This window comes from Dipodomys merriami, unplaced genomic scaffold (genome assembly GCF_024711535.1).
Source record: "Dipodomys merriami isolate MVZ:Mamm:240054 unplaced genomic scaffold, mDipMer1.0.p SCAF_7, whole genome shotgun sequence".
NCBI classification, from domain to species: Eukaryota; Metazoa; Chordata; class Mammalia; order Rodentia; family Heteromyidae; genus Dipodomys; species Dipodomys merriami.
The window spans coordinates 16,225,280-16,247,928 of NW_027206290.1; the positions used below are offsets into that span (position 1 = coordinate 16,225,280).

At 50.6% G+C, this 22,649-nt stretch overlaps 1 protein-coding gene across 2 annotated transcripts in view; it reads left to right on the plus strand.

Moving 5' to 3' along the window:
- The window catches only part of Pde4dip (phosphodiesterase 4D interacting protein), a 64,868-nt gene extending 42,546 nt beyond the window's left edge, over nucleotides 1–22,322 (plus strand). The window contains exons 22-41 of one of the 2 annotated variants that reach the window (XM_070007534.1): nucleotides 755–874; nucleotides 2,278–2,809; nucleotides 3,736–3,971; nucleotides 4,951–5,002; nucleotides 5,616–5,839; nucleotides 6,805–6,957; nucleotides 8,438–8,614; nucleotides 10,841–11,071; nucleotides 12,427–12,558; nucleotides 13,141–13,260; nucleotides 14,217–14,406; nucleotides 14,798–14,922; nucleotides 15,506–15,742; nucleotides 16,615–16,731; nucleotides 17,501–17,727; nucleotides 18,407–18,550; nucleotides 18,831–18,969; nucleotides 19,514–19,560; nucleotides 20,850–20,871; nucleotides 21,407–22,322. In XM_070007534.1, coding sequence (XP_069863635.1) covers nucleotides 755–874; nucleotides 2,278–2,809; nucleotides 3,736–3,971; nucleotides 4,951–5,002; nucleotides 5,616–5,839; nucleotides 6,805–6,957; nucleotides 8,438–8,614; nucleotides 10,841–11,071; nucleotides 12,427–12,558; nucleotides 13,141–13,260; nucleotides 14,217–14,406; nucleotides 14,798–14,922; nucleotides 15,506–15,742; nucleotides 16,615–16,731; nucleotides 17,501–17,727; nucleotides 18,407–18,550; nucleotides 18,831–18,969; nucleotides 19,514–19,560; nucleotides 20,850–20,870 — 3,224 coding nt within the window. In that variant the 3' untranslated portion in view covers nucleotide 20,871; nucleotides 21,407–22,322. The remainder of the gene's footprint in view (nucleotides 1–754; nucleotides 875–2,277; nucleotides 2,810–3,735; nucleotides 3,972–4,950; nucleotides 5,003–5,615; nucleotides 5,840–6,804; nucleotides 6,958–8,437; nucleotides 8,615–10,840; nucleotides 11,072–12,426; nucleotides 12,559–13,140; nucleotides 13,261–14,216; nucleotides 14,407–14,797; nucleotides 14,923–15,505; nucleotides 15,743–16,614; nucleotides 16,732–17,500; nucleotides 17,728–18,406; nucleotides 18,551–18,830; nucleotides 18,970–19,513; nucleotides 19,561–20,849; nucleotides 20,872–21,406) is intronic. The other variant, XM_070007533.1, reaches the window with a different exon arrangement.
- The last annotated feature ends 327 nt before the right edge of the window (nucleotides 22,323–22,649 follow it).

Genomic DNA, 22,649 nt, shown 5'->3' on the forward strand with positions numbered 1-22,649 from the left:
AGCGCCACCTCTGGCTTTTTTCTTTTTGCTTATGTGGTGCTGAGGAATCGAACCCAGGGCCTCAGGCATGCAAGGCAAGCACTCTACCACTGAGCCACCTTCCCAGCCCCCAAAAGAATTTCTTAAAGTTGCAGGGAGGGTATAGAGAGGAAAAGAACTAACATCTAGATTAGCTGATTTCTGGAACAGTCAGTAAACTCCCTTTCCTCTTTCAGTATAATTGTCTCTCTCCTATTTCTCTGGGCACAACTGATTTTTCCCCCCAAAAAAACATTGTCATTGTTGGTCTAGAATCGGCCTTGTCCCATGGAAGTTCTTGCTGTATGCCCACACTGCATAGAGCTATTGAACACAGGAAATGTAGCTAATGAAACCTGGAAATGCTGTTCTTTCTTTCGTTTTCATTAGCTTAATACAAAAGAGCCACCTATGGCTACTAATGTACTTGATGAGAGGGTGCAGGTCAGGTGTCCTGGGACTATAAGTCAGTTAAGAGGCACCCCAAATGCTTCCTGACCCTTGGGATCAGGGGACTTGTTAGTCTCCCTGGGGCTGGGAGAGATGATAGTATAGGAATGTCACAGATGTCTGCTCCATGATCAGAAATGAGATCCTGTAGCCCAGGTACAGGCTGGGGGAGGGGCATAAGTCCTTCTGCAGGAAGACCTCAAGTCCAGACAACTGTCCCCCTCCCTTGCTGACCACTGGACCCCCAAGACCACGTGTGTCACCAGATGGCACTGTCTGTTCTCAGCAGGCGAATCCCCAGTGCAGCAGGACAGCAAGCAGGTCCAGGTGGATCTACAGGACCTGGGCTATGAGACGTGTGGCCGCAGCGAGAATGAGGCCGAGCGGGAAGAGAGCACCAGCCCTGGTAAGGGCTCGGGATGGGGGTAGCGTCATGGTGGGGGTAGGGGGCCACACCCACTATAAATGGGCAGTGGGGCAGGGGGTGGCTCTGAAGGAAACACAGGGCAGAGGTCAGGGAGCTTGGAGAAGTCTGGTCCAAAGTGAGGGTGGGTATGAGTTTAAACTTCTTTGCTTTCAGAAGACTGCTGTTAAATGTGTGTATAGACACATATATATAATATATAACATATATATATATATAAATGTGTATGTATACACACATATATGTATATACACATATACATATATATATCACAGATACATATACCAACCATGAATTGTTATCAAGAAAATATTAAGGCCTATTTATCAAGGAAGAGACCATATGAGTTTTGGGGTATTTATAAACTGTAAGTCTTTCTGTTTGTTTTCTGTCGTTTCTGGGGATTGAATTTAGGGCCTGGATCCTGCCCCTGAGCTTTTGTGCTCACCCTACCATTTGAACCACAGCTCCACTTCTGGCTTTCTGCTGGTTGATGGGAAATTAGAATCTTAAGAATTCTTGCCCAGGGTTGGCTTTGAACTATGATCTTTAGCTCTCAGTCTTGTGAGTAGCTAGGATTGCAGGTACCCCGCCATCCATAAGGTTTTGTTGTGGTTGTTGTTTTAAAATGTTTCTGCATTGTCAAGGATTGAAACTACAAAGCGTCTACGCAGGGGAAGCCGAGGAGGAAGAGCAACTCCCACCCTGCAGGCATGTCATGGGAGCTGAGGCCAAACTGCTTGCAAAATTCTCTGTGCCTCACATAAAATAGTCATAAAACAAACTGGGCCCAGGGGGGCTCATGCCTGTCATCCTAGCTACGCAGGAGGCTGAGGTCTGAGGATCAAGGTTCTAATATAGCCAGGGCAGAAAAGTCTACAAGATTGCATTTCCAATTAACCAGCAAAAAGTTGGAAGTAGCGGTGTGTCTCCAATGGGAAAGCACCAATCTTGAGTAGAAAAAGCCAAGTGAAGGATGGGAAGCCTTGAATTGAAGCTGCAGTAATAGGGGTGGGGGTGGAGGGTGGAATAAATTACGTACGTTCCGTGTTAATGTCTTACTTAGGAATCATTGGCATGGGTGGGAAGCCACGGAGAAGTTGAAGATCTGAATGCTGGCTCTCTGGTGGGCTAGCTTGAGTAATCTACAAACTAGCTAGGTTACCTCTCTCTGGTTTTGGTTTTTTTTGACCATATCTAACTTGCAGAGTTGTTGGAAGGATTTGGAATAGTATCCTCGAATGCCAGAGTCAGAGCTGAAGAAAGTCCTGCTGCAGCTCTGCCTCTAGTACTTCTTCTACAACCTGGCTGTTCCCCTCTGAGGGCATGAGGGTGTGGCCAAGCAGCGCTCCAGCTCTCCTTCAGGAAGATTCTCTGTCTTGCAGAGTGTGAGGAGCAAGACAGCCCCAGGAGCTCGCTGGTGCTCATGGAAGGACTAGGTTCTCTGCAGGGCCCTCTGAGCCCCACCCCGGCCGCTCCTTCCGGGAAGAAGCCTTGGGAGAGCCACCTAGGGAAGCAGGATGAGTTCCAGGCCTACGGAAAGTCCAAAGACATCGCTGTCCTGAGAAAGGACATCAAGGATCTGAAAGGGCAGCTGCAGTATGCGCACAAGGTCATCCAGAATCTCAAGAGCAGGGTCCGCTCCCTCTCGGTGACGAGCGATTACTCCTCGAGCCTGGAAAGACCTCGAAAGCTGAGGGCAGTTGGCACCTTGGAAGGCTTCTCGCCTCACAGTGTCACCGACGAGGACGAGGGCTGGCTGTCGGACGGCACTGGCGCGTTCCATCCCCCTGGACTTCAGGCCCAGAAGGATCTGGAGAGTCTCATCCGGAGAGTGTCCCAGCTGGAGGCTCAGCTTCCAAAAACTGAAGTAGAGGGAAAGCTGGCCGAGCAGCCACAGCCAGCCTCGTGGCCTGGGTAAAGGTGGCACCAGCGGGGTCCTTTCTTGATCCATGATGCTTTAGATCTGTGCCTGCAATAAGAGGAGCCAGGTTCTGGGCAGGGCAAGCACACCGGGGTAACCACAGGGCACTCAGAGTGAGCAGCCAGACGTATGGTATTGGTAAGACTAGACATCAGACTGCCTGAGTTCAAACACTAACTCTGCCACTTATTAGCTTTGTCATCTACTTGAGCCTATTTGCTTACCTATTAAATGATAATAATGAGAAGCCAATCCATATTTGTAAATTTTTATTTGCTTATTATTTTACTTATTTCTTGTCGGTCATGGGGTTTGAATTCGTGGCCTGGGCGCTTCCCTGAGTTCTTTTGCTCAAGGCTAGTGCTCTACCACTTTGAGCCACAGTGCCACTTGTAGTTTTCTGGTAGTTAATTGGAGAGAAGACTTTCCTGCTTGGGCTGGCTTTGAATGCAATCCTCAGATCTCAGCCTCCTGAGTAGCTAGGATTACAGGCGTGAACCACCACTGCCTGGCTATTTTTAATACTTTTTATTTTTCTTTTTGTTGGTCATGGGTCTTGAACTCAGGCCTAGGCACTGTCCTTGAGCTTCATTTTGCTCACGGCTCTACCACTTTGAGCCACAACTCTATCCTGTTTTGGGGGTGGTGAAATGGAGATAAAGGTCTCACAGACTTTACTGCCCAGGCTGGCTTTGAACTGCAAATCCACAGATCTCAACCTCCTGAGTAGTTAGGATTACAGGTGTGAGCCACCAGTGCCTGGCTCTAACCCGTATTTTTAAATGCTTCCTGGGTATGGGTTATGTGAAACTTAGCCTAGGGGAGTGTGTTAGTTTGGCTCTCACAAACATCTCTGAGGCCATCCCCATCCCTCTCCATCCACTCTTTTCCGTTCTTAGTCCTCCCTTTCTTGCCTTAGGAAATACGATTCCTTGATTCAGGACCAGGCCCGAGAGCTTTCATACCTGCGGCAAAAGGTCCGAGAAGGGAGGGGTCTCTGCTACCTTCTCACCCAGCATGCCAAAGACACGGTGAAGTCTTTTGAGGACCTGCTGAGGAGCAACGACATCGACTACTACCTGGGCCAGAGCTTCCGGGAGCAGCTCGCCCAGGGGAGCCAGCTGACCCACAGGCTCACCAGCAAACTCAGCACCAGTAAGTTGGCCCTGGAGCTCTGGAATATTCTCCATCATTCCTAGTATCCCAGACACAGGTGGCCACCATACCTTCAGGGCCACTAGTTCCTCTTCATTTCCCAAAAGGCATTGGAGGACTAGGTGGTGGGTGCAGGAGGTACACACAGGGTTGGAGATACCATGGTTGCCGTTGTATAGACTTAAGTCAGGCATGGTGGCATCCTGCTATATCCCAGCCCTCAGGAGGCTGAGGTAGGAAGATCATAAGCTGGAGCCAGTCTGGGCTCAAAAAACACAAACCAACTACAGAGACTTCCTCACACATAGAAGGTGATCTTTGGGGCAGAAACATCTAGTGCTAAGGAGGAGAAAGACAGATGAGATCCAAGGTAGATGAGAGCCTTGTTAAGAGTGAAAAGAGGGGCTGGGAAGGTGGCTCAGTGGTAGAGCGCTTGCCTTGCATGCCTGAGGCCCTGGGTTCGATTCCTTAGCACCACATAAGCCAAAAAGAAAAAAAGCCAGAAGTGGCACTGTGGCTCAAGTGGTGGAGTGCTAGCCTTGAGCTGAAGAGCTGAGGGACAGCGCCCAGGCCCAGAGTTCAGGCCCCACAACCAGACCCAAAAAAAACCAAAAAGAGTGAAAAGAGTAGGCTGGGCACCAGTGGCTTACACCTGTCATGCTATCTACTCAGGAGGCTGAGATCTGAGGATCACAGTTCAAAGCCAGCCTAGACAGTAAACCCTGTGAGACTCTTATCTCCAGTTCACCAGCAAATTGGAGGTGTGGCTCACATCATAGAGTACCAACACTGAGCCAAAACCTCAATGACAGCATAAGTCTCTGAGTTCACACTCCAGTACTAGCATACACAGGCAAAACTGATAGAAGCTAAAGCCCTCAACCTAACTGATCTGGACCACATGAATAGGCCCCTGTGTTTGTAATGGATGGCGTGAGACCTGTTCACCGTCTGACTTCTTTCTGAATTTGTTTTGCAGAGGATCATAAGCATGAGAAAGAACAGGCTGGACTTGAACCACTGGCCCTCAGGTAAATCAGAAGAGAATCTGGTAAGGGGATCTGACAGGGCCCAGGGTATCAAGGGTAGTGCAACATTATAACACGGGGCCGGGGATGGGAACACTGAATAGAAGGAGTTCATTGATTCACTGCACACTTCGCTATTGTGTAATCCTTTTCTCCCTTAATTCTACTGGCACATTAATTCTCCAGGTTTGGCAGCCAGAAGCTGTCTACCTATATAAGCGAGCTATATTTCAGGTCTTCTTGCTCCTGGGATCCTTCTCTCCTCTTCCCCTTGTAGTTTTTTAATGACCAGGATAAGCTTTTCTTTTTTCTTTTTTCTTCCTTTTTCTTTTTCTTTCTTTTCTTTTCTTTTTTTTTTTTTGTGCCAGTACTGGGGCTTGAACTCAGGGGCCTTGCATTCTCTCTTGGCTCTTCCACTCAGAGTTGGTGTTCTACCACTTGATCCACGGCTCTGCTTCTGGTTTTTTGCTTATTCATTGGAGGTAAAAGTCTTTCCTGCCCAGGCTGGCTTTAAACTGTGATCCTCACATCTCAGCCTCCTGAGGAGCTAGGATGACAGGCGTGAGTGCTGGAGCCCAGCTGGTGACCTGGATTTGCCTCTCTGCCTCCCCACCAGGCTTAGCAAGGAGCTCCAGGAGAAGGAGAAGGTCATTGAAGTCCTGCAGGCCAAGCTGGATGCTCAGTCTTTCTCGCCCCCCTGCAGCCAAGCCTTGTCAGACTCCCACCGCTCTGCCAGCACCGCCTCCTTCTTATCGGATGAGCTGGAAGGCTGCTCTGACATGGACATAGCCAGCGAGTACACAAACTACGAAGAGAAGAAAGCTTCCCCTGGCCATTCAGGTAGTCTCCACTGTGAGCTGTGCCATTCCTGCCTAGGTTGAGGAGACCTTAGGAACCAGGCCCTATAGCTCCACCTGGGTGTGTACCTGGCTGAACATGGCTCTCAAGGATCAGCCACAGGCTCCCATGGCTCGGATCCTTGCCCTTGCTCCTGATTCTACATGTGCTCTGTCACTCTGGTCTCCACCAGTGTGTCCATGCTGGCCTCCCCGAGACAAACTGCAGCACAAAGGGAAAAGATGCTAGCAGAACTTTCTTGCTTGCTTTTCTCCTTCCCTTCCTCTCTCCCTTCTTCCTTCCTTCCTTCCCTCTTTCCCTTCCTCTCTTCCTCCCTCTTTCTTCTACTGGAGCTTGAACTCAGAGCCTGGACACACTGGTCCCATAGCTTTTTTGCTCAAGGCTAGCACTCTACCACTTGAGCCATACCTCCATTTCTTTATGCTGCTTAATTGGAGATGAGTCTGACCGGTTTTCCTGCCTAGGCTGGCTTTGATCCTCAATCCTCAGATCATAGTCTCTTGAATAGCTATGATTATAGTCATGAGACACTGTGCCCAACTCTCCCTCTCTCTCTCTCTCTCTCTCTCTCTCTCTCTCTCTCTCTCTCTCTCTCTCTCTCTCTCTCTCAGTGAATGACTTTAGCAAAGAGATCTCCTTCTTTAGATTATCCCATTTGTCCTTCAACAATCTTGTGCTTACAATTCCAATGTGCCCTGAATATCTGTGGGTCTCCACAGATGTTGCCAGTCTTGGTGGGGCCATTTTAAAAATTTCAGTATGGTTGGCTCCACTGTCAGCCTAAGGTGTGTCACCTCATAGACAGAGCACTTTACAAGCAAGAAAATAAACACTGCAGGACTTGGGCTCCGTGCTCTCTGGGACAGCAAGACTGTAGCCCTGGTTCCCTGGGTAAATGGAAGGCCAGAGTTCCACCAAACCTTTTCTTTCATTCATGGGTTTTATAGATTCCATCCATCATTCAAGTCATCCCGCCGTACTGTCTTCTAAACCATCAACAACCAGTCCATCTCAAGGGGTTCAGGCCGGATCCACCAGCAACCCTATCAGCCTGCCAACTCCCCAGAGCCCCCCCCAGGAGAACAGCCAGGCCCAAGCAGGTATGCACCCGCCAGCGGGACAAGCGGCTTCTCTTTCCTCAGTGCCCCATTTGATTGTTAGAGGCCTGTGTATCCCACATTCTAGACGAAATCCAGTTACCATCTCACTCACCATTTGTGTTTGATGAAAAAATGTTGTAGAGAGTAAATAATTAACAGCAGGCTCTGATCTGCATACAAAGTTTTGACCTAAAGTTAGCTAATAATAGTAATAATTAATAATAATAATAATGACTGTTTTTTGGTGCCCATAGTGAGGCTTCAACTCAAGACCCCATGCTTCCTTTGGCTTTTCACTCAAGGCTGACTACCACTTGAGTCACAGTTCCACTTTAACCTTTTTGGTGGTTTATTAGACATAAGAGTTTTGAGGATTTGTCTTCCTAGGCTGGCTTCAAACTGTGATCCTCAGATGTCAGCCTCCACAGTAGGTAGGATTGCAAGCATGATGTGTTTTAGAAGGTAATCAGCCTTCTGATTACAGCAGCATTGATTTCTTAGGGCTCCCTGCCCTCCAACTAGAAGAAGTGTATTCAAACATTGGGTCTTCGCTAGTCTCTTAAAGACCTGTCTGTATATATGCAGCACAAAGATCACCTAGGAAGGATTTTTATAATGTAAGTTTCCAAGTCCTACTCCTATAGTTTAGGTTCCTGCAGAGTTGTATTAAGACCTGAGGAATCTGCTTGTGTTAAGAGTTTGTCTAGTGGGGACTGGTGGCTCAAGTCAGACAAAAGGAGCGTGCATCTTAGACTAGTCTGGCCTATATAGCAAGTTTGAGGCAAGCCTGGGTCAAAAGAGTTTTCCGTAAGTGATTATTTAAATGCCCAGGGGGCTGTAGGCCTTTGTGTCCTGGCCAGGCACCAGCATCTTCTCTGACTTTTTTTTTTTTTGGTGCCAGTACTGAGATATCACTCTCTGACTTGGCTGTTTTTGTTCAGGCTGATGCTTTACCATTTGAGACACACTTCCATTTGCAGCTTTTTTTGTTGGTATTTGGAGATAAGAATCTCTCGAATTTGTCTGCTGGTTTTGAACACAGTGTCTGCTTTTCATCTGGCATATGAGCACATTGATTTGGGTTTCTATCTCCATCCGCATTCCAAATTCCATCAACTGGAGAGGACAGTTTCACTCTTACCCTCCCTCCCCCTAGAGAAGAGTGCTGGCTGTGGGGAGAGTCTTCTCTCGGGTGCCAGAGCACCACAGGAGTCTTAGAGAGCACTGGGACACAGCCACCCTGACCTTGGGCCGGCTCAGGCATGCCACCTTGCTTTCTGTGGCCAGTCGCTCCCAAGATGTGTATGGGATGGCCCTGGCAGGGGTGGAGAGGAAAGGGCAGCCAGACCCACTTCCTTAGAGTACCGGTCATTCTAGGCCAGCATAGCCTTCCCCTTTTCAATCCTTTCCCTGTGCTTTTCTCTGTCCCACCCTTCTCTCTAATGACGTGTCTCATCTCTGCCTCATTTTCTGTTTCCAGGCTTTCATTTCACCTCCAGCCCCCTGCTCCCCCAGGCACCCTTGCCCCCAGCTCCGCTGGGCTTCCTGCCTCTCAGTCCCCCTGGTCCTCCCCTTCTTGGCTGCTGCGAGACACCCGTGGTGTCCTTGGCTGAGGCTCAACAGGAGCTGCAGATGTTACAGAAGCAGCTGGGAGAAAGTGAGCACTCCTGCGCGTGCGTGCGTGTTGGTGGCAGCGCACGCAGTGTGGCTCTGCATGGCTTTGGCTTGAGGGGAGCTGGAGTGAACCCCCGGGGCGCACAGTCCAGATGGAGGGGAAATCTCTGCTTGCTTTCTTTGGACCATGTTTACTGTCATCTTCCTGGTGTGTGTGTGTGTGCTGGAACTGGGGTTTGAACTCAGGGCCAGGGTGCTGCCCCTTGGCTTTTTCCATCCAACGCTGGTTTTCTACCACTTCAGCCACAGATCCACTTCTGGGTTCGGTTTTTTATTTTGTTTTTGTTTTTTGGTAGTTCTTGGAGATAAGAGTCTCACGGAGTTTCCTGCCTGGGCTGGCTTTGAACTACGATCCTCAGATCTCAGCCTCCTGAGTAGCTAGGATGATAGGCGTGAGCCACCAGTGCCTGGCCAGCCCACGTGGAACATAGTCAGAGCTGGGAACAAAGGCTCAAAGGAGCTGCTAAGTGGTTGGTGAGGCCAGATGGGTCCTCTGCTCCTGGCTCTGGGTGTCCACACACCTTCTGTGCTCAGGATCATTGTTCCCATCCTGTTACGGGATGGGTGGCAGGGTGGGGTGGGGTCCCTCTGCACAGCCCCTGTAGTAGTGCTCCCCCCTCTATTTAGAGAAGCAAGGGCCCCAGGTGCTGGCATTTGCAACCTGAAACTCATGGTACCGGCAGCTTGGGTAAAAAATATGCCTGTGCCAACATGACAGCAGTGTTGTCTACCTTCCTTTCCTTCCCAACAACTTCCTTCCCTTTATTTTTCCAGATTTGCCACCTTGTCTTTGTCCACAGGTAAAGACAGAAGGATCGCACTGTGCAGAAAAAGGAGTCCATTCCTGGCTTCAACGCCTACAACCCTAGCTACTCAGGAAGCTGAGATCTGAGGATCTCAGATCAAAGCCAGCCCAGGCAGATAGACCTGATCTTCTATTAGCCAGCAAAAAAAAAAAAAAAAATGTAGCTGTGGCTCAAGTGGCAGAATGCCAACCTTGTATGAAAAAGATACAGGACAGCACCCAGACCCCAGACCCTGAGTTCAAGCCCAGTACACTGGCATGCTTTCTCTCTCTCTCTCTCTCTCTCTCTCTCTCTCTCTCTCTCTCTCTCTCTCTCTCTCTCTCTCTCTCTCTCTCTCTCTCTCTCTCTCTCTCTCTCTCTCTATCTCTCTGTCTTACACACACACACACACACACACACACACATCTGTTGTAAGTTGAACCAGAGTCGCAGATAGTCAGAGGCTTTGGCCCATCAGTTAGCACGCAGTGCGTCAGTAGACAGCTCTGTCTCGCTTCTTCCTGGGTGGGTGCTGAGGGAAGAGCTCCTCGCACATCCCTGTGGTATTGCTTTGCATGGTGTGGCGCACGCGCACTGTGTGTGTGGCCAGCGGAGGCGGAGCAGGAGAATTCTGCTCGTCCACTGGTCATCTCCAAACCGCTTGTGCTCTTGGCTAAAAAATAAGCTGTGCGTAACCACTAATCTCTCCTTTGCTGGGTATTGGGGTGAGGATGGAGAGGGGTAGACAACGCTCTTTATTTGAATCTCTACTAAAAAGAAAAAGTACTTATGTTTCTAATCTCTTTCACTCACAGTGATTCTAATGAACATTTAATATTTTATAAACTGGACAAGTATAGAACTGTGATGGTTCTTTTCAAATTTTGCATCCTGTTAGAATCTCCTGGGGTGATTTATTTTTCTATGCTGGTACTGGGGCTTGAACTCAGGGCCTGGGCTTTAGCTTTTTTCCACTCAAGGTTGGTGCTCTATCACTTGAGCCACAGCACCACTCCCAAATTTCTGGGGGTTTATTGGAGATAACAGTCTCAAAGACTTTCCTGCCTGGGCTGGCTTTGAACCACGATCCCTAGATCTCAGCCCCTGAGTAGCTAGGATTACAGGCATGAGCCACATGTGCCAGTCCCCTATTATCCTCTTGACTCCTAACATAGGAAAAGAGTCCTGCTTCTGAAACTTTCCTGGATTCTGTCAGGAATTACAGTAGGAGCCACGAGTGGGCATCTGGTCTTGTCGTTTGGGTACACACATGACTTGACTTATCTTTTCCATCCTCTGCCTTTCAGGGTCTCCTGCTAGGAAAGACAGCAGGTGGCGTTTACAGGCTTGGGGTTGTGCATTACCGGGGGTCTGTCTGTCCATCCCCTGGTAGTTTTCATGTCCTCACTGTTCTTTCTGCCTAGGTGTTGGCACGGTGCCTCCTACGCCCACAGCTCCATTGCTGAGCACCCGTTCCCATGCCAGCTCCTCCCCCTACCTCGGCCCTGCCCACTCCCCCAGGAGGGGTCCCCAAGAACTGGGACAAAGCCTGGAGCCTGGGTGCCAGTGGGACATGCTGAGGCCCCAAAAAGGGAGTGTGTGTGGAGATCTGTCTTCAGGCTCGTCCATGTACCAGCTTACCTCCAAGCCCACAGGTAAGGCACAGAGCTGAGGGGCAACCTCTGGCAGCAGATCTCCTCCTGACCACTTCTCTCCTACCTGGGCAGGGCTTTGTGCAGTGCTCCTGTAGTTGCTGGCTCACACAGTGGGAAAAGCTCAAAGGACTCTCATAGTGTCCATCCTTCCTAAGGCTGTCCCTCCACAGCTCAAGTGCTCTTCAGAGCCACAAGAAAGTTGGGGACCCACTTCCCATAGTCATGCCCCTGTCCCTCGCTCCCTAACCTCTTTACAGCCCTTTATCTTAGAGGCTTCTAGAAGGCCAGGCACAGACATTTACAGAGACTGGCTCCCATCAGTCAGAAATTTTATAGAAAGAAACACAATTCCTTCACCAGACATAGATGTATGTCCCTTGTCTAAAACCCAAACAGCCAGGAGCCAGTAGCTCACCCCTATAATCCTAGCTACTCAGGAGGCCGAGATCTGAGGATTTCAATTCACAGCCATCCTGCACAGCAAAATCAGTGAGATTCTTATCTCCAATTAACAGCAAAAAGCTGCAAGGAGAGGTATGGCTCAGGAGGTAGAATACCAGTCTCGAGTGAAAAAATCCAAGTAAGAACATGAGGCTGTGAGTTCAAGCCCAAGTACTAGTGCTTTGAAGGAATCTTTCAGAGCCAGTCATCAAATCATGAAGAATGAGCTGAAGGTTACATGTGGGTACCATAGGCCATCTCTCTGAGTGGACCAGGCGGGACTTTGGACCTTGGTAAAAATCGTTCAGTCATATATGAGTGAGAATAAAGGCATTAGGAGAAAGGTGGCGTTGGAGGGAGGCCTTGGCTGTCATCTCAACGCCACGCTCTGGAGATAGCCACAAGTTTCTGGTGGAAAGTAGCTCCATCCAGAGAGAGCAGTTTCCTTTCTAAGCCATGTGGCGTGGCCTCCACTTTCCAGAACCTGTGTGCGAGGATGCCCACAAGGACGCCTTAGCCAGGGCTGGCCCATGCTTACCCAGACCGGCTACTCTTTTTTTTTTTTTTTCTTGTTTGTTTGCTGATAATGGGACTTGAACTCAGGGAACCTATGCTCTCTTACTTGGCTTTTTCTGCTTAAGGCTAGAGTTTTATCACTTGAGCCATGCCTCCACTTATGGCCTTTTGCTAGTTAATTGGAGGTAAGACTCTCACAGACTTTCCTGCTGGGGCTGGCTTTGAATTGGGAACCTTATATCTCAGCCTCCTGAGTAGCTGGGATTACAGACATGATGCCCATGTGAGAGGAAGTCATTGGCATTAGATGGTAGTGGTTAGTGATGTTGAGATCCCAAGTGCTGAGCTCCCCACCCTCCTGGCAACATGTACTCTTCCCCACTTTTCTCCGTGTCCAGGCGCCGATCTGCTAGAAGAGCACTTGGGGGAGATCCGGAACCTGCGCCAGCGGCTGGAGGAGTCCATCTGTGTCAATGACCGGCTGCGAGAGCAGCTGCAGCACCGCCTGAGCTCTACCACCCGAGGGAGCGGTAGGAGAGGCTTGGCCCTGACCATCTGGGGCTGGGCTTCAGGAGCTTCACACGGGAGGACCCTTAGGCAGAGTTTCCCAGCGCTCTGAGCATTTTCCTATGCTTTATGTCACTTGTTATTTGCAGCCCAGCCGTGATGGTGGGAGGATTTTTGCTTTAGGGAAGTGTCTGAGGGTACAGAGGAGCTCTGCTTAAGGCAGGAGGGTCTCCTGACTCCTGGCCTTATCCTGGGAAGAGGTAGGGCCAGGTTTGTGAGGACCTTTCCCCAAGTCAGACTCTTCTCTGACTCCTTTTGGAGACCACGTTTCCCACATGGCTGCTCTTCTACATTACAACAGCAGCCAGACAGGGAGAAGGAGCCTGCAGCAGAACTACAGCTATGGCACGTGATGGTGGCATGCCCAGAAGCCACTGAGAGGAGGCACCAAAGTGCCGGGCATTCAGCCCATTGTGCCTAGTTAGTCTGGTCCTCCATTTTGAGTCCTAGGGCTTTTGAATGGTTTGACACAGTAGATCTTTGGGAGATGGAGAATGGGAAACATCTGGAAGCATCTGTTACTTACGTGTGTTTTTCTGGTACAGGACCCACCCCTCACTTTGGTGGTCAGGGCCTGGATTCCATGTCCCAGCTCTGTAATGAGAACAGAGTCCTCAAGGAAGAAAACCGGAGCCTTCAGGCTCAGCTGAGTCACATTTCCAGAGGTGGGTGATGGAGAAGTCACACACTGGGGTCATTCTACATCTATTTCCTTCCCTGCATACCCATCACCCATTGGAATAGCAAGGAGATCGACTGAACACCCAATGACCCATTCAATATTTTCATAGCTGTTCTTGGTCTACAAAAGGCTGTACCCTCAGAGGTGTCAACCACGGATGGCCCTCAGACTCCCTGGCTGCTGGGCTGAGTGGCTGTTGGAGGCCATTACTTCTGTGAAGCCAGGAGTTGTCAAATGGGTGGGGTATACACACATCATTTTGGAGATTTTGTGACCAAGAGAGATTTTTTTTTTAAAGCTGGGTGCTGGTGGCCCATACCTGTAATCCTAGCTACTGAAGAGGCTGAGATCTGATGATTACAGTTTTTGAAGCCAGCCTGGGCAGAAAAGCCCATGAAACTCTAATCTCCAATGAACCAGCAAAAATCTAGAAGCAGAACTGTGGTTCAAGTGGTACAGTGCCAGCCTTGAGTGGAAAACACTATAGAACAAAATCCAAGCTGAGTTCAAGTCCTCCTACTACTGTACACACACACACACACACACACACACACCAAGAGAAAGAGACAAAAAGAGAGAAAGAAAAGATTTTGACAACCTGGGAAACAAAAATTGCCCCAATTTTCAAAATAATGAAAAAAATACTCTAAAAACCATACAGAAGAAAACTTTGTTGATCTTTGGCAAAATGTAGTAGATTGTTGAATCGATGGCCTACATGTCCCTAGAGAACAATGGGCCAGAGTATCTCCTCTAAAGCAAGGGAAGCAGAGGCTCAAAGACCTGCAAAGACAGGGGCAAACTGTCCCCCAGTGAGAGCCAATCTCTCCCCACGTCCTGCAACTGGCTGGGTTCTGTTGGTCAGGACTGGCGTGCTGTCAGCTTCTCTTCCTGCGGAGGTTTGGCTCCAAGCCCTAACTGTTCGGTTCTGCCCACCAGGACACTCCCAGGAGATGGGACAGCTGAGGGAGGTTCTGCTGTCTGCCCAGTCCCGGCTCCAAGAGCTGGAGAAGGAGCTGGAGCGGCAGAAGGGGTCAAAGCAGCAGCTGCTGGAAGACTTGCAGGAGAAGCAGCAGGAGGTCTTGCGCTTCAGGGAGGAGCGCCTGTCCCTCCGGGAAAATGACTCCAGGTGAGAGCAGACCTGCCCATTATCAGTTTAAAAGAAGGGAGATGGGCAAGACCAATTCAGGACACCTCAGTTTTTCTTCATGGGTGACTTTGAGCAAAAGGAAGGGCTTTCCAGTTATTCTGACCACAAACTGGAGGCCACTGTACCAACATGGCTAGAGTGAACACTGGCTTCCATTAGCAAGAAGGGTACTATGTATGCACAAGCACAAGGCTGCTGGTGTGTTTCTGATGTTCCTAGTGGACATGGCCAAAGCTGCATCTTGAGGCTCAGTAATGTACCTGTCCCAGACTCTTCCCTTCAACCGGCCAATTAAAAGGGATGGTCTTCCTAACCTGGGACCCAGGCTCCATTACCCTGCCAGCTCAGTGGACCCTTGCCGCTCCCACAGGCTGCAGCACAAGCTGACCCTGCTACAGCAACAGTGTGAGGAAAAGCAGCAGCTGTTCCGCTCCCTGCAGTCGGAGCTTCAGATCTACGAGGCACTTTATGGAAATTCTGAGCAAAGCCTGAAAGGTTTGCATTCCCTTCCCCTCTCCTACAAAGTCCCGGTCAGAGGGGCTGCCACAAGAATTAAACTTCACATGAAGGTTCCACATACTTTCTCTCTTGCCTGGGTTGGCTTTGAACCATGATCTTCAGATCTCAGCCTGCTGCGTAGCTGGGATTACAGGCATGAGCTATCATCAGTGACTGACTTCTCCTTCTCCTTTTTGATTGTTGAGTTCAACACTCATTAAATGTCCTTCTGTAGTTCATGGCTGACCTCCTGCCTGGGGGTTGGGGGAGGAGGTCTGGCTCCCTAATGCAAAGTTAATACAAAAATGAAACCCTAGGTTCATAATTACTTGCCATAATTGTTCTCCTCAAGGTGTGCATGCATAGCTGGAGCCCCAGAGAAATTCCAGGCTGGCTCTGTACTGTCCCAGCAGGCCCCAGTGCCACCCCAGACTAGTGACATTTGTCTCGTAGATATGTTCCTAAATGCCTGTGGCAACAGTGGGGTCTCTGGTAGGAAGGGATGGCACAGGGCAGCATCCTCACAAACCTTGGGGGTTCTTGGGTCATGTTCACCAGACCCTTCCCCCTCTTCCTTCAGCTTCCAGCCTGGACACCCAGACTCAGGTCCCTGTGAATGGCGACTTGAGCCACCTAGTGGCAGAGATTCGCGCTCTGAGGGCACAACTGGAGCAGAGCATTCAGGTGAACACCGGCCTGCGGCTGCAGCTGGAGCAACAACTGGATGGTAGAGTTGGCAAAGCCAGACTCAGCCCCTCCAGTAGCCAGGGCTTCCCAGCCAATGCCAAGCCCAGCGACCAGCCTCCACTCTTCCAAGGTAGGAAGGAAAAGGGACTAGGGAAGCCTTTGGACAGCAGGGGGCGCATGGTGGCTGCTGCAGCCAGTGCCCCATGAGTAGACAGCATTGGGTTGAAATTGGGGAAGCGGTATGTGCCCTTCTGAATGACAGCCAGGATTCAGAGCCAGGATGTTTGCTTTGTGCAAGGTACTTAAACTTTCAAGTCTTTAAGCCTCAGTTTTTTTTCAACTTGAAGATGGGAGCAATAATTACTATTAATACTAAATACATTGCATGGTTTTATTTGGGACATTAATTGTGTGTGTGTGTGTGTGTGTGTGTGTGTGTGTGTGTGTGTGTGTGTGTGTGTGTATTGGTCTTGGAGCTTGAACGCAGGGCTAGGGTGCTGTCCCTTAGCTTTTTCACTCAAGGCTGGCACTCTACCACTTGAACCAAAGCTCTATGTCCAGCTTTTGGAGGGTTAATTGGAGTAACAGTCTCATGGACTTTCCTGCCTGGGTTGGCTTCAAACCTCAATCCTCAGATTTCAGCCTCCCGAGTAGCTAGGATGAAAGGTGTGAGCCATCAGCACCCACCATTAGTATTTATATTTTATTATAAGGCAATGTTCTAGATCCCACATATAAAATTATACTCAAAACTTTAGTTTTTTTCACCATCAGAAGTTGTTCTTTCTCAAATACTCTTTAGTTGAAGGAACACTGCTGTGCTTCTGAAGAATGAAGCAGCAAATGAGGCCACCTGTTGGTTCTTGCTTCTCATGATGGCCTCAGGAGCGAATACCAATAATATCCACCAAGTCCCATAGCCCTGGGCTCTGCAGGTGGCCCAGTGCCTAGTGTATGCTGGGGTCTAGGGGCCTGAAAACTGCGTTTGTCCTTCCTCCCTAGATTCAGCTGCTTCCCCGCCAGTCCGGGATGTTGGTCTGAGTTCCCCAGCTCTGGTCCTCCCCGACAACTCTTATTCTGCCCCTGGGTCAGATGCCACCAGGGTCACCAGGACAAAGGGTAAATTTGGATGGCAATGAAAGGTCTCAGAGACAATACTGCTTCCATTCACCAATGCAAATGATCCTTGGTTCTCTATAACTGCATTATCTGAATTCCAAGCGTTTTCTAAATTTGCCTGTCCCAAACTCATAGTACTTTTCTGGTTGCTTTCCCTCCCCTCTCCCCCTCCACCCTCCTCCTCCTCTTTCTCCTTCTCCTCCTCCTCCTCGCATTCCCTATTGTACAGCTGACTTTCTTGTTGCTCTAAAAACTTATTTTATGCTAACATTTGTCTTGACTAGAGAATCTAGAATGACTATGAACGTTGCCCACTCTGTACATTTTTTTGTTGGTTTGAACTCAAAGTATGGTGCTTACCTGTCTGGCTGGTACTCTATCACTTGAGCCATGCCTCCAGCCTGGCTTTTTACCCCAATCCTCTGATCTCAACCTCTGGAATAACTAGCATGAACCCCAGGTCTGGCTCACCTTGTATTTTTTTTTTCTTTTTGCCAATCCTGGGGCCTGAACTCAGGGCCTGGGCACTGTCCCTGAGCCTCTTTTGCTTAAGGCTAGCATTCTACCATTTGAGCCACAGCACCACCTCCAGCTTTTTCTGTGTACGTGGTGTTGAGGAATCGAACCCAGGGCTTCATGCATGCTAGGCAAGCACTAAGCCATGTTCCCAGCCCCCACCCTGTGTTTTTAAAGACTGCCTTTCTCAGTCCTGGTCTCTGGACTGAACTGAGTTGGTCCACATGAATTTTGCTGTGGCTTTTCTTTTCAGAGCCAGGCTCAGAAGCTTCTCCAGCGAGGAGGGACGGTCCTTTGCTGGAGGGTGAAGCCACGGATGGCTGCTTTGCCAACAAGAATGGCCGCCATGTCGTAGGCCACGTGGACGACTACAGTGCTCTAAGGCGGCAGATTGGGGAGGGCAAACTGCTGGTCCAGAAGATTCTATCCCTTGTGCTGCCGACATGCGCCTTCCCTGGCCTTGAACCTCAGCACACAGAGGTAATCACACCTGCACTCTTAGGCAGACTCTGTCCCTGGGCCTTTACTCCTCTGCTTTTCCCTCCTCTGCCAATTATATTTATTTCCATTATCTCCATCTGCCAATAGTTGAGGAAATCCTTTCACCCTAGCCACGCCCCGTCCTGGGCCATGCCCTGAGTTCTCCTCTGCTACCATTTGGCTGATAGGGTGTTGTCCCTCAGAACCACAGAAAGCCAGGAGCGTTGTCACCATCCTCGGCAGACACTTGATAGTATGACTAGGATGCTGAGCACCCTGGTCATGACTACAGCTGTGGCGGCACGTGGCTGGTGGTGGACGGATCTCCCTGCTTCTTGTGGACGGACAGGGTGGGAAGCCTAATAGCTTAGGGATTCCTTGTTCACACGGAGCAGGGCAGGACTGCCGATTTGCAGAGCTTCCTAGCCTGTTTCGCAGACACCTGTGACTGTAGGTCAGTGGCTGCAAGGGAGGCCTGGCTTCGAGGAGGCCTACCTTCGAGAAGCCCGCACGGGGCCGTGTCTCTGTCAGGCAGTGTCCATGCAGCATCTGGCTTGTGTCACATGGATGAGCTCCGAAGGCTCATGTGTTGGCTCCCCACATGCCAGCCCGTGCTGTTCACATGTACTAAGTCCCCCACTGCAGTGATGTTTACTAAGTCCTCCTTTGCCCTCCCTAGGTGTGGAGCAGCACAGGTGCCCGTGAGCTCCGGAGCAGTGCGGGCGCCCTGAGCCGCAGCCTGGACGAGGCGGCTGCCCTCCTCTCCATGTTTTGGAGAGCGGCATTGCCCAGCTCCCGAGGTCCTGTGCCATCGGGCAAAGTGGTAAGACGCCATGTCTGTCTGCCCTTCCATTCCTCCCTCCCTTCCACGCCAGTACTAAGGCCTGAGTGCTGAGTGGGCCCACCTGCCCAGGGGCCCGGCTGTGGGAATTCCCCCCATGCTCGAGGTGTGGATTGGAGAGGCATTTCTGAAGGGGCAGACTCAGTCCAGAAACGGCACAAGAGGGCGGGAGATGGCAGGGTTCTGCTCTGGTTTTGTAAGAACCACACAGGCGAGTGTGCGGCCATCTGCTGCCATCTGAGATCCTGCGCCTTGTCCCCAGGGAGCGTCCGTGGAGCGGGAGCTGCAGGACCTGCGAAGCCAGGTGTCCACGCAGGAGAAGCTCCTCCAGAGCTCGGCCGAGCGCCTGCGGGCCGCCAGCCGGCAGAGGGAGACCATGGAGCACTTCATCGTCAGCCAGCGTGGGTCCCCCGAGCTGGGCCCCCCGACATCCTACTGTGCAGCACAGAGGCCGTGGATGGGGGGCTGGGGAGGGAGACCCTTGCAACACACCCAACCCCTGTGTCACCAGTAAGGGAACAGGCCAGCCACCCAGAGACTCCCGGCCAGGTGCCGGTGGCTCACGCCTGTCATCCTAGCTACTTAGGAGGCTGAGTGAGATCTGAGGAATTAGGGTTCAAAGCCAGGAAAGTCCATGAGACTCTTATCTCCAATAAACCACCAAAAGGCTGTCAATGGTGCCATGGCTCAAAAGTGGTAGAGCATTAGCTGTGAACACAAAAGGGACAGTGCCCGCACCCTGAGTTCAAGCCCCTTGAGCAGCATGAGAGAGAGAGACAGAGACAGAGAGACAAAGAGAGAGACAGAGATAAAGAGAGAGACAGAGAGACAGACAGAGACAGATCCTCAAATTGAGGGGTCAGAGGCAATGGCTGAGAACGCATCTGCAAAGCGAGTAGGGTGCAGCTGGTAACTTGTGCTCTGTGGGATGTTTTGTTGTTTCAGTGACAAGGACACATGACGTTTTGAAGAAAGCGAGGACAAATTTGGAGGTAGGGAAGCCACTAGACGCAGGCCACAGTGCCTGTCTCCACCCCAGGACCACCTGCCATTGGTCTGTGGGTGACCTGGGCATATTTGGCTCTTCCGAGGGGTTTCTACACCCTGCACTGGGTCTCTGTTCCTCAAGGGGCCTCTTCCTGTCTTCCTTTCCATTACTCTGCTGTCTCCATCCCTTTCTCATCCTCATCCTCATCCTCCCTCCATTCCCACACCCCCTCCTTTACATCACATGAGAGTCTGGGGAAATGCAGTTCAGTTGGTTCTCACATTTGGAGTCTGCGAACGTCAGGCAGGCTGCAGATGGTGTGCATGCTGGAGCAGCCTGTACACTGCTGTGAAACACCAGATGCAAACTTCTAAATTGGCTTTCCTGTGCCCTGTGAGATTGAGAACTGTAATTTGACTTTTATCTGTTCCTCTAAACAACACTATGAAAGCAGGCACCAGTGGCTCACGCCTGTCATCCTAGCTACTCGGGAAGCTGAGTTCTGAGGGTCAAGGTTCAAGCCAGTCTGGACAGAAAAGTCTGAGACTTTTTATCTCCATTTTCCAGTACAAAGCTGGATGTGGAGCTATAGCTCAAGCAGGTAGTGGCTAAGACTTCAGCCAAAAAGCTAAGGGAGCACTTAGGCCCTGAGTTCAAACCCTAGTACTACTGACACACATAAACAAAGAATACCATGATCCACTGGCTCTCTGTGATCTATAAGAAAATTAGATAGTAAACACTGAACTAGAAAGGGAGAGGTTTTTAAAACAGACCAGACATTCTCTGCATTTATTTAAAATGCCATGTCATAAAAATTCCCTAGGAAAAACTGGCTTAAAACAGGTTTAAAGATCAGCAGCTAAACCTTTAACCTTGCATTTTCAGTGCAGAGTAAGCAGCGTGCTGGCAGCTCACACCTGCCATCCTGGCTGCTCAGGAAGCTGAGATCTGAGGATCACCAGCCAAGGTTGAAAAGTTTGTGAGACTCTTATCTCCAATTAACCAGCAAAAAGCTGGAAGTGGAAGTGTGGCTCGGAGGTAGTTAAGAAGCTAGGGGAGTGTGAGGGCACACCCAGCATAGTAATAACGGATGTCAGAGTCGTTGAGCATTTTCCTACAAATGTGACCTACAGTGTAACCTGACCTTGTGCTGAGCCCGGTGGGCAATGGGTTAGGTCGTGATTGAACTCACTCGTGGTATTTCTTTTCTTTCTAATTCTTTGGTTTTTCTTTGGTGATCCCTTTCTCTCGAGCTGAGAGCACCTCACTCACAAGATTACCTCTGTGCAGCCTTTCTCCTGCCCCTGCTAAGGTAACTCAGCAGTCCCAGGCCCAGCCCTCCAGTGTGCCAGCCTCCCCTCTGCCTCCCCTCTGCCTCGGCTCGCTGCAGGCTGTGGCTGACAGGATGCGTGGCTTTGGCTGGCCTCGTCTGGGATGAGCTGGAGCCCGGCTGGCTGGGCCGCTCCTCACCATAGCGGGGGGCCTCTCTCCCTGCAGCTGGCTGCCCTGTGTGCACCGTTCCTGCTCAGCATTTCTTCTCTTGGGAGGATGGAAAAGGCCTTGTTTATTTCTTTATTTTTTTTTATTTCTGGCTCCAATTTCCTGGAGCATGGGCTGTCTCTCCCCACCCCCCAAGGAAATATTAGGGTCCTACCCTGGAGGATGGAATATGGCTTGAGCTATAGGAATCTGAGTGCACAGAGGCTTTTTCCTCCAGGGGGGCTCTGTGTCTCATCTAGATCCATCAAATCCCCAGCTCATCCCCATAACCAGCTTCCAGTGCTGCTCTAACCCCAGCCGCAGGCACTGCCAGCTGGGAGTTAAGTATGACTTACATTTGCCCGCAGGTGAAATCCTTCGGGGTTCTGCTGTGCACGCCAGCCCTGTGACCCTCGCCTTCCAGGATCTGTGAACCTTGCCTTCCAGGAGCCAGCCGGGAAGCGAAGCCAGCCAGCTGGCCTGCACATGGCTGCCAGAGCTGGAAGCCGGGGCCCGCGCCCATCCCGGGCAGCTCCCCATGTGCTGAAGGGGTGACCCCACTCTCTCCAAAGTGTGGGAGAGGCAGAGCCCAGGCCACAGCCAGCAAGGCGTGAGGACTTCATGGCAGTGACAGAATACCATCAGCCACAGTCTGCACACCCAGGACTAAGCAGGGCCCACGCAGATGGCGCCGAGGACGTTGCAGTGCTGCTCTTGACAGTGCAGGCCCCACACCGCCAGCTGTACACGCTCCACACGCCCAGGGGAAATAGGGCCCTGCCTCCTACAGAGGGGCACAAGGCCCCGACAGGGGAGCACCAGGGCAGCAATAGAGGCACACTGCTGAGCCCACAGATCTGCACCTAACCTGGGCAGCACCCGGGGCCTCCATGGCCACGCGTGGACCCTGCGGATCTCCGTGCTGCCCTCTCATGTTTAGCCGAGCACCTTCTGTTTTCTTCATACAACCTCCAAATAGGCAACCCCAGTTTGGCATCCTAAACTTCCCGTGCAGAAATGGGGCTGGTGCCACTCCAAGCTTTTCGAATGTCTGGCACACAGCAGACAAACAGCAGACGTTCAGCAGACCGGGCGCCCAGGGAAGGAGGCTGGCCAGGCCAGTGCCGCCTCGCTGGTGCTTAGCGTGTGTGGGCATGTGTGTATAAATGTATGATAGACATGGCTAGATGTGGCTGCAGCCTTGAAATTGAAGCCAACACGCAGACCCACAAGTGAGAGGAAATAAAATTCCTTTTAGTGGCTATTAAAATGCGTATAAAGAAATCGTTGTTCTGTCTGTGCTTTGTTTCCCATCTCAACACCAGGCTCTAGAACCAGTGTGCAAGAATAGTGAACAGAAATTGTCACTAAGAAACCTTGAGCAGGGCGCAGTGGATGACATCTCTAATCCTAGCTACTCAGGAGGCTGAGATCTGAGGATCACGGTTCAATGCCAGCCCTGGCTGCAAAATCCATGAGACTTTTATCACCAATTAGCCAACAAAACTCCAGAAGTGGTGTTGTGACTCATATAGCAGAGTACCAGCCTTGAATGAAAATGCCACTGTGTGAGTTCAAACCCCAATATGGGCACAAAACAAAAAATAAAAG